We start from the raw sequence: 15,786 nt of genomic DNA on the forward strand, positions 1-15,786 counted from the left end.
GAAGGGAACTGTTTTTTAAAACTTATTTTTCCATCTTATTTTTCAGGGTTAATATATTATTAAACTTTTGCAGATCATTGTAGAACATCAAGTCTATTTTTACACTGATGAAGAGTGTTCTACAGGAGTCTATCTTGGTGAACAGTGTGAAAACGTTAAATACATGTAATCAAGTAATAAAGACTTCAAATAGTGGTGCTTTCTTTTTCTGCTTTTTGTTTTTTTTTTTTAATCAGATACCAGAAGCTTTGGGTTATGTTCGTCAGGCTCTGCAGCTACAAGGAGATGATGCCAACTCTCTTCATCTCCTTGCACTCTTGCTATCAGCCCAGAAACACTATCATGATGCTTTGAATATCATTGATATGGCCTTGAGTGAATATCCGGAAAATTTTATGTGAGTGAATGTTGTGTTTGCTTTCTGTGCTTTCTCTCATATTTTTCATAGATGCTTATATCATTCATTTTGAGAGACAATGGATTTGAAATTGATCAATTTTTAAGCTTTTTCCAGCATTTTTCCCTCCTGACATTTAATTCAAGTCTGATTTTTATTAAAGGCTTTTTAAATAGTGTTTAAGTATTTGGTTTTGGAAGGGAGGCTAGAGCTAGATAGCTGATCTTATTTTGTCTTTTTCCATGTACTGCTTGTTTCACTGGTTTCTCCCTGTTATATGCTTTAAGAGTATTTTTCTGTCTTCTGTTTTTATGCAATGTTCTAAGCAGGATAAACAGGACATTACTGTTGGCTAGGGGAGATTGATCCCATCCTGCAGATAACTCTGTGCATGTTGTATGGAATCTGAGTTCTTTTTAGGTGTTTCCAGACATGCTTCATGATTTGAGAACTATCTAGTAGTTCTCCTAAACCTGCCTGTGCTTTCTTCAGTCCCCTGATGGATCTCTGTCAGTAAATCCAGGTTAGAAAGGCAAATGAAGCATCAGCCATCGAATTTTTTTGGTTCATCTTCTGCCACTTAGTGGAATCATATAAGGCAAAGAACATGCTGCTATATCTCTCAGAATAATTAATAATCTAGAAGAAGTATATCTGAAACTTCTCTCTGTTTTAATAGAAAAACAAAGGATCATTCAGTAAAATGTTTAAAATTACTTACGAGCATTAGGCAGATAGTTATGTGTTTTTCAAGTATGGTTCGTGTCCTTTCCATACTTGTTTGTATCTACATTTTGTGGTTAAATGTGTTGCCTGAGTTGTTTTGTTCTTTCTAAAGTTCTGGTAGTTCTAGTAAGGCATGTATATTAATGACATGAGTCATAATTGTGGTTCTACACTGTTAGTCCTGTTACATAACACAAACACCATGCTGATACAGTGTGCTATGTTAAAACCAGCTTGTGTGCAGATCAGGGAACTGGAGAGAATGATCTTGGCAGTAGGAATCTCCATCAGATGTACAGCTCCTGAATTCAAGGTGCATCTCCAGGCAGTCTTTTAGAGTCTTCTCTTTGGTGCTGTCAAATTGATGCTGGTTCCAGAGAGGTCGAGGATATGACTGAGATTTCTTGTGTGTGCTCTGCAATTGATGCTGACAGCCAGCCAAACACATCTGGTCAATAAGATAAATTTGGATTGACTCCTTCATGTAGCTGGATTCTTTTTGCAAGGATTTATCAGCAAAGCCTCACGTTTACAATCTGTTCTTGCACACTATATCTGGTGCTCTTGAAATAGTTGTCAGCATGTATGTATGAGCATATAAAATGTGAAACACAAATGCTTACTGTACTGTTGATTCTATTTTTTATACTGCAGCTTCTTTAAAGAGCAGGAATTCATGGTACTTCCTAGCAGGCTGGGAATAAATCCTTGTGTGTTCCTCTAAGGTTTGCTGATTTTGGGATATACTAAAACATTTGATTATTTGTCTCTGGTATTTTATCAGCTTTTGTAAACATTTCAAATATCATAACGTTTTTCTTTCATCTTTCAGTCATGTCTGCAATCCCAGTAAGCTAAATAGTACAAGGCTTTTCTTGGTATTCTCTTTATTTGTCAGAATCAAGTACCTAACTTTTTTTTTTTTTTTGCAAAATTTGGTAGCTTATCAGTGTAATAAATCTCTGTACTGGGCAAATACTAAAGTAAAACATAGGGCATATGATATAGTTTTCTTCTTATTTCTTTTACTGTTATTATCCACATACCTCTGCATGCTGTAAATGCATTGTTACAGTGAGTGCTGTCCTGTCCTATTCATAACTGTGTGCTATTTCTGTTTTGCTTTTCTTGGTGAAAAGAATCTAAGTTTTCAGAACTTTATTAACTCTATATCTTTGTAAAATGCCAGAGGTTGCAAGGAAGTCATAGAACACACTGAGTCATACTGAGAAATCAACGCTGTAAAGCATTCCTCTGTTGTAGTTAATTAGTAAATACCTGTCAGTTTTTAATCTTTTAAAATTGATACATTCCTAGAGTTGTTTCATATTCAATGTTTGAAGTGCACTGTAAGCATACCATCACATACTGAATTACTGTTAACTTTTCTGAGCTGTAGAGTTAGAAAGTTGCTAAACGAATGGAGTTGATCGGATAATGATTTTTCTCCCTGTATCCCTAGGTCACTAAGTAGAAAGATTTCTCAGAGCCAAAGACTCCTGTCCCATCATAATGTAACGTAGGGGAAGAAATGAACAAATGTTACACTGTGCTGTTAATGGCAAGATATAGCTTTATTTTTCAGTGGAGAGTTGTTTGTTCTTCCTTAGTCCATTATATTGTCAGCATAAACATGCAATCTGCTCTGAGCACTTACAAAATATGGGGACAAACTATTGGAAAAAAAAGTAATATACCTGTAAAAGTGAAAAAGGTATGTATTAATGTTTTCCAGAAATAATCAAAATGCATGATTTTGATCTCATTCACATCAAATGGCATTTGAACTCATCAAAAGTTACAGTTTTCCCACTATTTAATTAGACAACTTGTCCCTGTAGTATAAATGTGCAGTTCAGTTCCTTTTCATCTTGACAGGTTTTAAACCCACAGATGATGAAGCACGGAGGCCTAGCCATCAAACTATAGGGTAGACTGTGTTCTCACTATATGGTGAGATGTTCCTTGTAAAGAACCAGGGACACGCTGCCTTGAAAGCAAGGAGAGAGTGGGCAGGAAGGAGCCACAGTATATCCTAAAGTGCTAGAGTAGTTAACTGTAAGGGAGTAGATGTGCATGTGAGTTCTTTGCTGCTTGGGTTTGCCTTGTATTTTATTTTAATCCCGTGATTGCCTACTCTGAGTGTATAAGCAGTCCCAGAGGTGTGCATTACCGTCTGGAGGTGTATTCAAGATGATGCAAGGTTGTGATAGTTTTGTTGCATTGATACCTGGGGATAGTTTTCTTCCCATAGTTTATTTCCACCAACACCAGCTACAGAGCTCTGCTTGTGGTAAGTGCATCTTTGCAGTGAAACCAATAGCATATACAGTTCTCAGAGATCATTTCATTATCAAGACCCAAGATAACTGCTATGCTCAGTTATTTCAAGGCAGTGCCTAGATATGCAGGATTCCAGTCATAAATTGGCTATAGTCATGTTTTATGGCTAATGTGTTGAGTTAAATTGTCTTGTACAGTGTTGACAGCTGACAGAGAAAAGCCAAAATGCTTTGGACACTCAGTGATAAGCTCTTGTCAAATAGACAAGTGAAGAATAGTTTTTGGGAAGAGGGCATTTTGAAAGTAAATCAAATCCTTCAGCTGTTAAGAGCTTTCTGCCTTTTTATAGGGTTTTGAAAACTTTTCTTGGGAATCTTTGCATTGTCTTGTTTTTGAACAAATGTCAATGAACAGATCTGCTTTGTTTAATGCTTTTAGGGGTGGGCAGAAGATTGAGAAATAAGTAAGCGTTGATTAATGTTGGGCTTGTACATCTTGTGCAATATACATAACATAGTTACATGTGCGATGTTAAGGAGCCTTATTTACAAATTCCTTTCCATGACCCTTCCCTGTCCTTTCACCTGCTTGTGATGAGGAGCCTATATCTTAGTGTTTTTTTGAATAGTATAAAATCTTGAAATAACACTTTTGTCTGCCCTACTTCATAGCCAAAAGAGACAGTTATGTTTCTTAATGAAATATTTTTGATACCGTTTTCTTCATCATAGCTTTTCAAGAGTACTCTGTCATTATTTCAAGTGTTGGGGCAGTTAAAGACAACTATAGTGCCTGAAATTAGCATAACTAGGCAAAATATATAATGAATATTAATAGCTAATTGTATGCTGAAAATTGAGAACTGCAATGGATAGCAGCTGACAAGCTTTTGAAGTAGGAGAAGCAGGGAACAGCAGATGGGTTATTTGAGGAGTGTAAGCATGTTATTTTAATGTTAAGTACACTCAGAAAGGAAAGACATATGGTAGCAGGTTCGAAGACAACTGAAGACTGACTTCACAGTTTAAACATTTACATTTGTTGAAGTGTGAGGGATTTTTTTTCTTCCAAGAATCTTTTACAGAAGCATCAGGCCTATGTATCACTACTGAAAATTATTAAAATCCTTTCCTTCATGTCCTTCAAGGATTCCTTCTGAGCTACAGTAGATTTCCCAGAATTACAGAGCTTATTAACCTTCCCCTCAGATTGTTGATTAACAAACTCATTTCTTGTTGTCCAGTAGGTATAACAGAAAAGCTGTCGGTATGTGCAGTGTATGGTGGTAGGTGCATTGCTGTTCTGTGGGATGGGTGTATTTATCAGCTAGAGGGAAGAAATTGCACCATTCTGTTTTCCCAAAGTTGGGGAATAGTTGCACTGTTTTGTGTGGTGTTGGATGAGTTTGCAATTCTTTTTTTCTTGATAAAGAGAACACTGGGAATTCTTTGAGAAAAGGGTAGTAATATATGATTAGACAAGAAGTAGTGGTCCAGGGGCCTTGCCAAAGTCGTGTCTCTGAAAAGGTCAGTGTATGCACCCTTGTCAACTTCTGACAATATGCTTTTTCAAATCCATTTCATTTTTATCTTGTCTGTCTTGGGAGTAAATGGGTTTGTTCTCGGGAATATTTGTGTAAGTCCTGAACAGAATCAACAGAATAGATCAGTTCTGTTGGAAGGGACCTTCAAAGATCATCTAGTCCAGCTGCCTGACCACTCCAGGGCTAACCAAAAGCTCAAGCACATTACTGAGGGCACTGTCCCAATGCCCCTTGAGCACTGACAGGCATGGGGCAGCAACCACCTCTCTAGGAAGCCTGTCCCAGCGTCTGACTGCCCTCACGGTCAATGCATTTTCCCTAATGCCCAGTCTGACCCTCCCTTGGTGCAGCTCCATGCAGCTCCCTCCTGACCTGCCATCGGGTGCTGGGAGCAGAGAGCGGCGCCTCCCTCTGTGCTTCCCCTCCTTGGGGAGCTGCAGGGAGCAACGAGGCCGCCTCTGAGCCTCCTCATCTCCAGACTGGACAGCCCAAGTGTCCTTAGCCCCTCCTCGCAGGATGTTTCTGACCAGGTTTTCTGGACACTTTCCAAGGACCTTAACATCCTTTCCATATTGCAGAGCCCAGAACTGCACACGGTATTTCAGGTGAGGCTGCACCAACGCTAATTAGAGTGGGAGAATCACCTCTTTTACTGAAAGACAGTGTCATTTACTTGTGAATTTTCTTTTTCTGTTAGGTCCCTCATTGTTTTTTCTTTTACATTAGTTGTTATGATGTGCTTTTACAGAATGGTCCATTAAACAGGATGTTGTTGTAAGGTAGATATTATTTCATGTAACAAATTGGTCATTGGCCTCAGGGTATTATCCCTGACTGTTCTATTTGCTAGGCATGGCTGGGCTATAGATACTTCTCTGGAACTTGATTGAAGGAGTCCCAGCTCAGGCCATGAGCTGGCTGCCGCAGGGTGTTCAAGGCAAGAAAACAAAAAGTTTTCAAGTATAACTAATTTGTTCTGGCTTCAGTCAGAAACTATCTTCATTATAGTTTACAGATTTACATTTTCTTAGGGACATTGAGTTCATAAGATGGCATACACCATGTATAAATACACCTCCACCAAATGTCACAGGACTGACTACTGCTTTTGTCTGCAAAGAAGCAATGCTACCGCTCTGTGAATAAATATATAGGAAATCTTATTTTAAAGGGTGCAGTGGAGGCCATCCAATGCACAGTAAAGATACTTATTCGTGCTTTCCAGAAGATTCTTATCTTGTTATTTTGGGATCTGAGGGCTGATTTTGTTGTATCCTTTGCCTGTTTGAGAGTTAGGCTTCCAAGAGCCATCTGAAATCGCTATTTTTATTTTATCTGTGTTCCTGTGTATATGGGCCTCCCAGTACTGGGGATTTGTCCAACCAAAGTTGGAAGAGATTACCCTTCTGCTTTATTTAGTCACTAGAGAAATCTGTCACTTTTTCTGAATCTTTTGGATCAGGTTTCACACCTTCTAGTATTCTTGGTGGTTGATTGAAAAATGCTTTAGGAGATTTTTATTATTATTATTGTTAAATTGGATGCATTTCAAATGTTTTAACGAAGTTTAGACTTGGTTTCTTGATCTCCTGTTGCCAATGTTGGTGATCTAGTGATGCAGTTCATCAGATTTCCTGAAGGAACTGGACTGATAGAAGCAGCTGAAAAAATAATTCAAATACACATTGTGAATAGTTGTACTTGGTAACCTCCTCTCATTATTTGTTTTGCTACCTTGTAACTGTGACTTGGGTAAAGGAGACTAATTCTCAATTGTTGACACTTAAAACAAAAATCAGGAGCAGATGTGATTAAGTGGGGAAGAGGAAACTGGCTTCAGGATAAGGAGACAAAATTTGATTGGGCAGCAATATCACAGAAATTCAAAAGAAATCATCAGGAAATAAGATTAATTTGTTCAGTTTATGTTTACATCTTTCCCGATAGTAAAACTTTCCTGAAAACTTAAGTAGACTGACTGTGCAAGGTTGCACATTGCAGTTTCAGCAGACACCTCTCTGAATTCATTTACTTACTTAAATTATGATGATAGAAGTGAGGCATGTAAAATCATTTAATGTAAATCCTTTATTAAAATATGCTTGTTCCACATTATATCTAGCTTCATGTTGACATTCTTCCTGTCAGTTAATTTTTTGCAATTATGTCATCTTTTGTTTTGATGATCATATAGTTCTGATTTTGGTACGGACACATCAGAAGCTGGAGATACCACTGCAGCATGTGGTAGTTCGTTTTTATTTGGCACTCTTCATGAAAACTGAATTTTTGTTCTTAATTTGAGCTGTTCCTTTATTTGCTTCCAGACATTAGTTTTTGCATATTCTTTACTAAGCAATGTGTAGTACTAGTGCCTTCGTACTCTGGTGGTAGCTACTATAATCAAGTCACCTCTAAACGTCCTTTCTGTTGAGAATGTTCCTGATAGCAGGGCACGTTCTGTAACCTTTTAGTTATGTGTTGCACTTGGGTACTGCAGCCAGCATTTTCATCGTATGTAAACAGGAGCTGCACACAATACTTCCATATTGCTTATCATTGCTATCTACAAAGAACTATCTCCATTGGAAAGGAATGTGTTAATTATTTTGAGCATAATTGCTTCATTGGGAGTTTAAGTCCAATTACCTATTTACTAGCATTCTTGTTTGCTTCTCAGTCACTTATTTCTATGATGCGTTTCCACTTTAGAGTGCAAAGGCTGTATTTATTCTTGCAACTATATGCTCTTTTTAAAAAGAAATCCAGCTTGAGAGCTGTTAATCTGTGCTACTGAAGAAATTGATTGGAAAGTTTCCTACTGCGCTGTTACAAGGATCTTTGCATTAGGAGAGTATATTACATATAAATTCGAGTCCCATTGGATACAAGTGGAATTCCTGAATGAAGGGTCTTACAACAGTCAATCTTACCTTCTCCTTTTAAAAGAAGCTACAAAACTGCAGACTGTAATCTGTTGTCAAATTCTGGACTGTGAATGAAGTTAACACTGTGAACTTCAGGATTTTCTTTTAACCTTTTTCTTCTAAACCATATATTCATGAATAATTGCAAGGCTGTCAGAAGAACACTGGCTGATAACAATTTCAATTTCTCTTAGTATATACTAAGGTTTGGCTTCTTTAATGATACCTATAATTTATATCAGAAGTCTTTCCCATGTATATAATTGTTAAGTGCAAGAAATGCACTTTCCTAAAACTTTGGGAAAGGTGAATAAATTTATATTCTCTCAAATCATAAACATTAAATAATATATGTTCAAAATAAATTTTAGACACACTTTGTACTGATTTCCCACCTTAATTACTGTGGCATCTGTCAGTTAATCTGATTTAATTTATACAATCTGTTGACACTGATGGCTTTGTTACAGAAATTAGCTGTGATTATATGAAGTGTGTGTGTAAACATAAGTTTACATCAACATAATTATCTTTTTGCTTAAGTTCAGCTCATTTGGAAAAAGTCTGTATCAAAAAAATTGTTCACTTCCAGACTTTGATATCATTCTGTAGTGATCTGCATTGGCCTTTCTGTGATTTTATTCTTATTTTATTTATTTTATATAGGGTCATAGTCTAACGTTTCAGAAGTCATACATTTAGACTTGGTGAGGTTTGCACGTGTGTTTTTAATGTCATGTCTAGTTTTAAAAACAGAACACCTTCTCTTGGATTTTCCTAGCGTTCCAGGATTTAAAGTTATGGGGTATGTCAAATGGGCACTTAAATGTGAAATCAATGTGAAATATTATGTGTCTTTATGCAGAACTTTGTTTTCTTTCTTTTGTGCTCTAATAAGTAATAGGCTGTAAGTGTTAACTATATAAAGTTTATTCTTACAGATTAAAAAGAATAAATAGGATGTAGATAATATAAAGTTTATTATTATTTATGCTACTGTAGAAATTAATATGGTTGTTATCGAGGTGACTGTGCTTTGATGCTTTCTGTGTGAATATGTTGATTGCTGTCATTTTTATGGGGCTGCCAGTATTTTAATTACTTTCCTACCACCTCTTAATGGTTGATAATGATGTAAAAATACTGTTAGAAATGTAACTCTTAACTTCACTTAGAAGTTAGAAATGCAACTATTGTACTACTTTGAAAGGTTCTCTTATAGCATATAAAGTGTACTCAATTTATGCAGAACATAACATAATGGTAGTTGTATTTTTAATCCTGCATTGTACACATGTGGATTAGATCTGTCCTTTCAAATTTTAGCTTCTTCAAGTGTTCACTCTTGTGTATGTTCACTCTTGTGTATGTTGTGCTGAGTATGCTTCGCCTGACCTCACTGCATGCAGAGGAGTCCTTGAAGGGTTCTCAGCAAGGCTTCTGGCATGTTATGCTATAGGGCTAATATTTCTCAAAGCGCAAACTTTCAGTGATGGTATACCTCTTCCTTATGTTCTTCAATCCCTGAATCACATAAATAATTTATATAAGAAGAGAATAATAATGAAATTACTCCAAATCCTAATGGAAAATAGTGCAGTCTGTTCATTTTTGGTCAGGATATAGGGATATGGACCCTTTAGAAGAAATCTAGTGGAATTAAAAGTTTGTAACAGGAAGTTGCTCAGTCTGAGGAACCTTAGGGCGATTCCTGATTACTGCTATGATTGATGATACTGCTGTAGTAGGCAGATCGAGTGGAAGAACACGTTGTGTTGCCAAGATTTAAAGAAATGCAGAATGAAAGGCACGTCTCTTCTATATGGTAGTGTGTGAACTATAGATTTCCAGCTTTGGCCCATCCAAGCTGGTATGCTCATATGGTGCACAGCAACATGCAAAAATGACTTGCTTGATACCAAAAGCAAAGCAGCTGGCTTGGAAATGATAGCCGAGGTAAGTAATACCTGTTCACTGAAAGAACTAAGGCTTCTCTGTGCTGATAGTGTTACTTGTCACAGAGCAGAGATCAGTCTTCACTATAAATTTTTAATTCATTCTAGAGAGTAGGAGTATCTGCCAGTATTTGACATACTGACTTGTCCTAATTGCCTGACATTGTTGCAGCATCTGGATGTTTTATTTCAAAAGTGAAACAGACTTGCTGAGAAGAAAGGAAGAGTTATAATTAAGACAGCAGTTTTGTTTTGCAGATTCATGTGTTCTGGACTGTGCTTCAAATGACACTGGTTGGTTGGCAGGGAAAGCTTCAGATTGTTTTAGGAGGATAGCTTATATTGATTGGGAAATAGAGCCTTATCGAGAACCTCGGAAGTCACAAGGATTCCTTATTTCAGCTATCCTATTCTATAGTGCTTTTCTTGAAGTCATTGTGTATATTTTAAGAACAATTAGGTTGTTTGCTCCACCTCTTTTGGAGTCTGTCCAAAACAAACCAAGGAAGCAGTCTGTTGTACAATTTCATTGACAATCTTGAGAGACCCAATTTCCATCCTGGATGTTTTGATAGTCTATATGGCCTTTATGTGCACTAGGCTTTCTGAAAACATTGTCCTCTGGTTAAATTGTTCTTTTCCTTTCATCTGTATTTGTAGATAGAGATTGTATCTCTTTTTGGCTTCTGTTTTGGTAGGCTGACTAAATGAAGTACTTTTCATAACCCTTAGTCTCCAGTCAGCTGATCACCCTCACAACCTTGCTCTGCAGCTGCTCCAATTAATTTTTTTATCTCTGTGTGTGGAACTATTATACTGAAGATTATATATAGTTATGTATAGCATTCCAGATGTGTTCTCATGAGGCTGTTGCACAGTGGCAGTTTCTTTCTCTGTCTGCTTCAAGCAGTGCTTTCAAGAATGGCACCTGCCCTCTTGACAGCTGTCTGACTGATGAACCTGGCCGTTGGGCAGCTCTGGTTTGGGATAACTGTTACCCAGATTGCTTGGTACAATCTCTCTTTGTTATAATTTCATTGTGACACATTTTCCTGTAACAATGTTACCTAATTAATCTTCCTTTTATTTTGGATGTTATTTTTTTGTCATGTTACTGGTTTGTGTCTTCTCTCTTGAAAGACCAGTGACAGTATAGCTGCTGTTCTCCAGTCATTACAGATGTGATATTTTCTTTAACGTTTTCACTGCCAGCAATCTTCTGTGTGACTCTTTGCACAGTTCTAAGGAAGGGACTATTTTTGACTGTGTTAACTGTATTCGCTATTAAAGTGTTCCTGTCCTCCATTTTTCTTTGTTTTCATATCTGCGACAACATAGATAAGGATTAGGGTAGTGGTGGGGTTGATTCATGATTTTTTCCTCCTAATTAAGGACAAAAACAGTCCTTAAAGACTAATTTTTTATTTAATATCCTTTTCAGGGTCTAGTTTAGCTTTACTTTTTAACATGCACCAAAGATACAGCTTTCTGTACTGATCTTTCTTTCTCTTCTTTTTTCCTTTCTCCCACTGTTCTTGGTAGGATCTCTGCACATTTGATATCTTACTTGCACAATGTTATTGTTGATTGGCTTGTCAAACATCGAGTTTTACCTCTTTCAACTTCAGATACAGTTCCTGAAAAATTTCATCATCTTTCTGTTAAAGGGCAGACTTCTTTGCATCTCAGATGTCAAGTTTATCACACTGTTCCTGTTGAAATTCAAAGGCCTAGCTATAAACCCATTAGTGAATTTTCACTCTTTATTTAAACAAAAATCCAGCAGTTTATGGATTAGGTTATAAGTAGCTGCTTTATAAAGTCCTCATTAGTTAGTGAGAACAGTCTTAAATTTAATGGAGTCATTTGCTGCTTCAGTAACTATTTCATAAATGTATCAGCTGTTAGCTCCAAGAATAGCTAAGACCTTCCACTTAAGAGTTTGATTTGTTCCCCATTTTGTCTGGATAATTAGTCTCCTAAAAAGATGCAATTCTCCTTTTTTTTTTTTTTTTTTTTTTTTTCTCTTTTTGTAATCTAATGTCAAAGATCTGTTTCCTTATGAAATACTGATGCTCCAACAAATGCCTCGCTAGTCTAGTTTCTTTAACAGAACCTGTTTTACCTACTTTCCTTCCACAAAGGATTTGACCCAAACAGATTGCTGTTCTTATCTGTTATATTTATTCCAGTTTCACACATCACTGACAGATATTGTTCCGCACTTCATTTCTATTTTGAATATTGACTATTCCTCACTACTTGCACTCATAATCACAAGTGCTGTTCCACCATGCTGTGGTTACTTTGTCATGTTTTGTGCTGCACTGCGTGCCAGTACTTCAAACATCAGATTCTTAAAAACAGACAGAACTAGATGACTTCATACTCTTATAAAACGTACAGCTTGATTTTCATCATCCTATCTCTCAGTTTTAATGGCATATTAAAAATGGATGTGAAAATTATTAGGACTGTCTTTTTTAAGCCTATAACTGTGTCAGTAATGCAGGCAGTGTTCCAGAAGAGTGATTTCCACAGATGCTTTTGTAAGTTGGCCTTACAAAAAAAATCCTTTTTCAGTTGATGTACCCTTCATGGCTTTGTAAACCTTCCTGATGCTACTTGCCCCTGAGCTACTTGTTTATTTTGTTACTGACTCATACTTCCAGTAATGTTTCAGGGGAACTTGGAAGAATTAACTTTGAGAGACCTGTTCATCACATGGTGTGCCTTCTGCTTTTCCAAACTGAATGACTCTGATTCTTTCTTCCCTTCCTTCCCCCATTTGTTAAGTAAATGTTTAGTTGGCAGTTTTTCACTTTTCTATTAAAATGCCTTTTGACTATTCTAAAATGTCTTAGTTATTCTGTGATTTATAGTCAAAATATTTCTCAGACTTAGAGAAACTGCTCTCTGCGGCTTTACAGGTACAACTTTTTTGTATTGGAAAGATTATTTTTGCTTTAGTCTGTGGATAATACCACACCAGTGTACTTTTTGTATGCATTTTTTTCATTAGATATAGTTTTGTAGCCTTTATTACTTTCAGTTTACTGTTTCTGTTTTAGGAAACCTGCAGTCATGCAGGCCCCTCTATTGCTATAATGCATAAGGAACAGAGATGATGTTGTTGCATGTGTTCCAATTGCATAAAAAACATCAAATTCAGATGTGCTGCTTTAATTCTTGCTTGTATATTTCTCTTCTGCTATCTTTCCCTTGAATCCTCCACTAGTAGTCCAAGTTCTTAAACTTTTCTCGCGCAGACTCTTGCTGTTTTTTGCATGTGTATATAAGTAATTTCTTAATCAAATCCTTTCCCATCTCCCACTAAATTTTTCTTTTAGCTGCTGCATGCTTAATCTTAGTGGTTTGCGGACCCCCTGCCTTCTCTCTACTACATTATTCCTGGAAGTCTTAAATGCTTGAAGGCTGTTAATGTTATGTTATATATACAGTTTACAGATAGAGTGAACCAAGGCAAGTATTACAATTAAATTGTTTCTAGAATGACTTGTAAATTTGGTGCTAATGAACTTAAGAGCCATGCCTTTTGTAAAACGCTTTAAAATCACAGATAAAACAAACAATCAGAAAACCCTTCTATAGGCTCTTCAATCTGTAAAATCTTCAATCTCCCTTGTTTCTACATAAAGAGAAACAAGAAATGGATTTTATGAAGTAGATTTCTCTCATTTTGGGGTTTGGGTTTTGATTCCTAGGTCTTGCTATTTTGGGGTTGGATTTAGGGGAGAGGGGATGTTAAAGGTAGAATAGATGCAGTAGTATGAGGGGAGGAGGATGTTACTTGTCTCTACTCTCTTGAGTAAAACGGTGGACAGATGTAGAAATTTTTTCTTCCAGTGCCATAGTCACAGTTAAACTAATGTCTACAGAGGAGCACACTCGGAATATGACTTTAAATGACCTGTATAGGTCCCCATATACTTAAATCCAGTTTACTAGTAAGAACAAACCTATACTAATATGACTCATTTCTCTGTTCTACATTCCTAGAAAATACCCGGTGATGCTCCATATGGCCTTATTTACCTTGCTTATCCACGGGTGCTTGTTCTCTTAAACTAATTCAGTGACCTGCATTTTATTTCTTTCTCAATCCCACCAACACACACATTGTAGAATTAAGGTAGCGTGATTCTTTTTCAGATTTATGTGCTGTGTAGTTTCTGCAAAGGATGTTCAGTGCAACACTATAGCTTTAGCAACTGTAGCTTGCTGAGGTGCTTGCTGTCACTTCTTATTCTTGAGAAAACGCTCTGGCAGTTTGTGGTTACTATTAGCAGCCTCAAAGTTTGTATTTGGGATAAGAAAGTTCTGAGCTTTCACACATGCCCACCCTCTACACCCTTCTCAGTCTTCCCACACAAACCATATGACCAATCATATAAAATTTTCACTTAGGGTAATTAAGGTTGTACTGGAGTAAAATGCCGAAGTACACCTGGGTTTAAAAATGGAAAGTAGGCTAACAATTTTATTTGTATCCTCTCCTCCTGCTTTGTGCTCTTTAATCTTAAAACGTACTAAAATTACCTTTAAATTTGTGTTTTTCTAGTGTATTATCTGTTCACAAATGTTCTGACTTCTGTAAATATGCATACCAATGTTGTTCCTTTGTTGTTCTATTGCACTTATATTCTTTAATTGTCCAGGAAGGTGTGTGCCTAATTTAATCTTTGTGGAGAACTTTCTACTGATACATTAGTTTATAGCATAAATAAAGGAATACACAGTCATCACCTTCTGAGGCTATGTGCTTTGTGTTGCTGCCATTAGAAATATCACCTTTGAAATCAGAATTAATTTATGGTGGCTTCCAGAAAACATGTTTGCTCCCTTTAAGGAAGTCTGTTGCGTACATTATGAATGATGTGCTTTCTTTAGGTTCTCACTTTGAAATGTTCAGACTGTTCAAAATTCAAGTCAAATGTCAATTTCAGTGTCTGTTGGCAGCAACATAAAGTAGCATGAAGCAACATTTTCTTCTTAACCTTACTAATGCTGATGACCTCCCATATATCTATCTCATCTAGTGGTATCTTTCTCAATATAGCCTCTTCCATTTCCTATAATAGGATTTGATGGTAAAGAAGTTTATATTATAGGCAAGTAGCATGTATCAATACTGACTTGTTTTCTTTCTCAGTTAAGATTAGATAACTATCATGTGAGCCAATTTATGGAAAACACTTTCCTTTCTCATAAAAGTGGTAAAGATTTTCCTTAATGAAGCCATCACTAAAACAAACAACATGTACATGTAAAAGACTGTTTGTAACAGTGCTGCTAATTTCACTAAGCTATGTAGTCTTCTATAAGTGTAATAAATAAATGAATTCCCATAAACCACTGTTTCTATCCAGTTGAAAAGGCCATTTTGTGAAAATCACTATTGTTTTGATGACATTAGGTATTTGACTGTATTGTCATTACTTCATAAAACAAATATTTAGATTAACACCAGCTTTGAAATTGTTATTTCTCCAGTTAGATATTGGGCATCTTTAAAAAAAAAAATCAGAATCTGTTGTCTTTTTCTTAATTTTATTTCCCTTTTCACCAGATTACTGTTTACAAAAGTCAAATTGGAATCCTTGTGCAGAGGCCCAGATGAAGCACTCCTTACTTGTAAACACATGCTACAGATCTGGAAGTCCTGCTATAATCTCACTAACCCAAGGTAAGATGCTGTAGAATTCTGGAATGTGGGATTCATTAATGCCTTGCTCTGTAGCATCCCAGGTCAATATTAGTCCTGATTTTACGTGGTTTGGTATTTTGAATGAACAAACTAATCCTCTGGAAATCTGGGGAGCTGGAACTGCAAAGATAATACTTGACAGATAAGGAGGAACCACCTAGAGTTCTGTGAAGTAAGTTGCATCAAAGTTAATAAACTGTGGTGAGAACTGATTGTGGATATTGTGT

The 15,786-nt window shown here is 36.5% G+C and overlaps 1 protein-coding gene across 5 annotated transcripts in view; it reads left to right on the forward strand.

Annotated features, from left to right (window-relative positions):
- The window catches only part of TTC7B (tetratricopeptide repeat domain 7B), a 132,577-nt gene that overhangs the window by 66,711 nt on the left and 50,080 nt on the right, over positions 1-15,786 (forward strand). For 4 of the 5 annotated variants that reach the window (XM_038180033.2, XM_038180034.2, XM_038180035.2 and 1 more), the window contains exons 15-16: positions 237-397; positions 15,422-15,538. In XM_038180033.2, the coding sequence (XP_038035961.1) occupies positions 237-397; positions 15,422-15,538 (278 nt within the window). The remainder of the gene's footprint in view (positions 1-236; positions 398-15,421; positions 15,539-15,786) is intronic. The other variant, XM_038180036.2, reaches the window with a different exon arrangement.

Source organism: Anas platyrhynchos, chromosome 5 (assembly GCF_047663525.1).
Source record: "Anas platyrhynchos isolate ZD024472 breed Pekin duck chromosome 5, IASCAAS_PekinDuck_T2T, whole genome shotgun sequence".
NCBI lineage: Eukaryota > Metazoa > Chordata > Aves > Anseriformes > Anatidae > Anas > Anas platyrhynchos.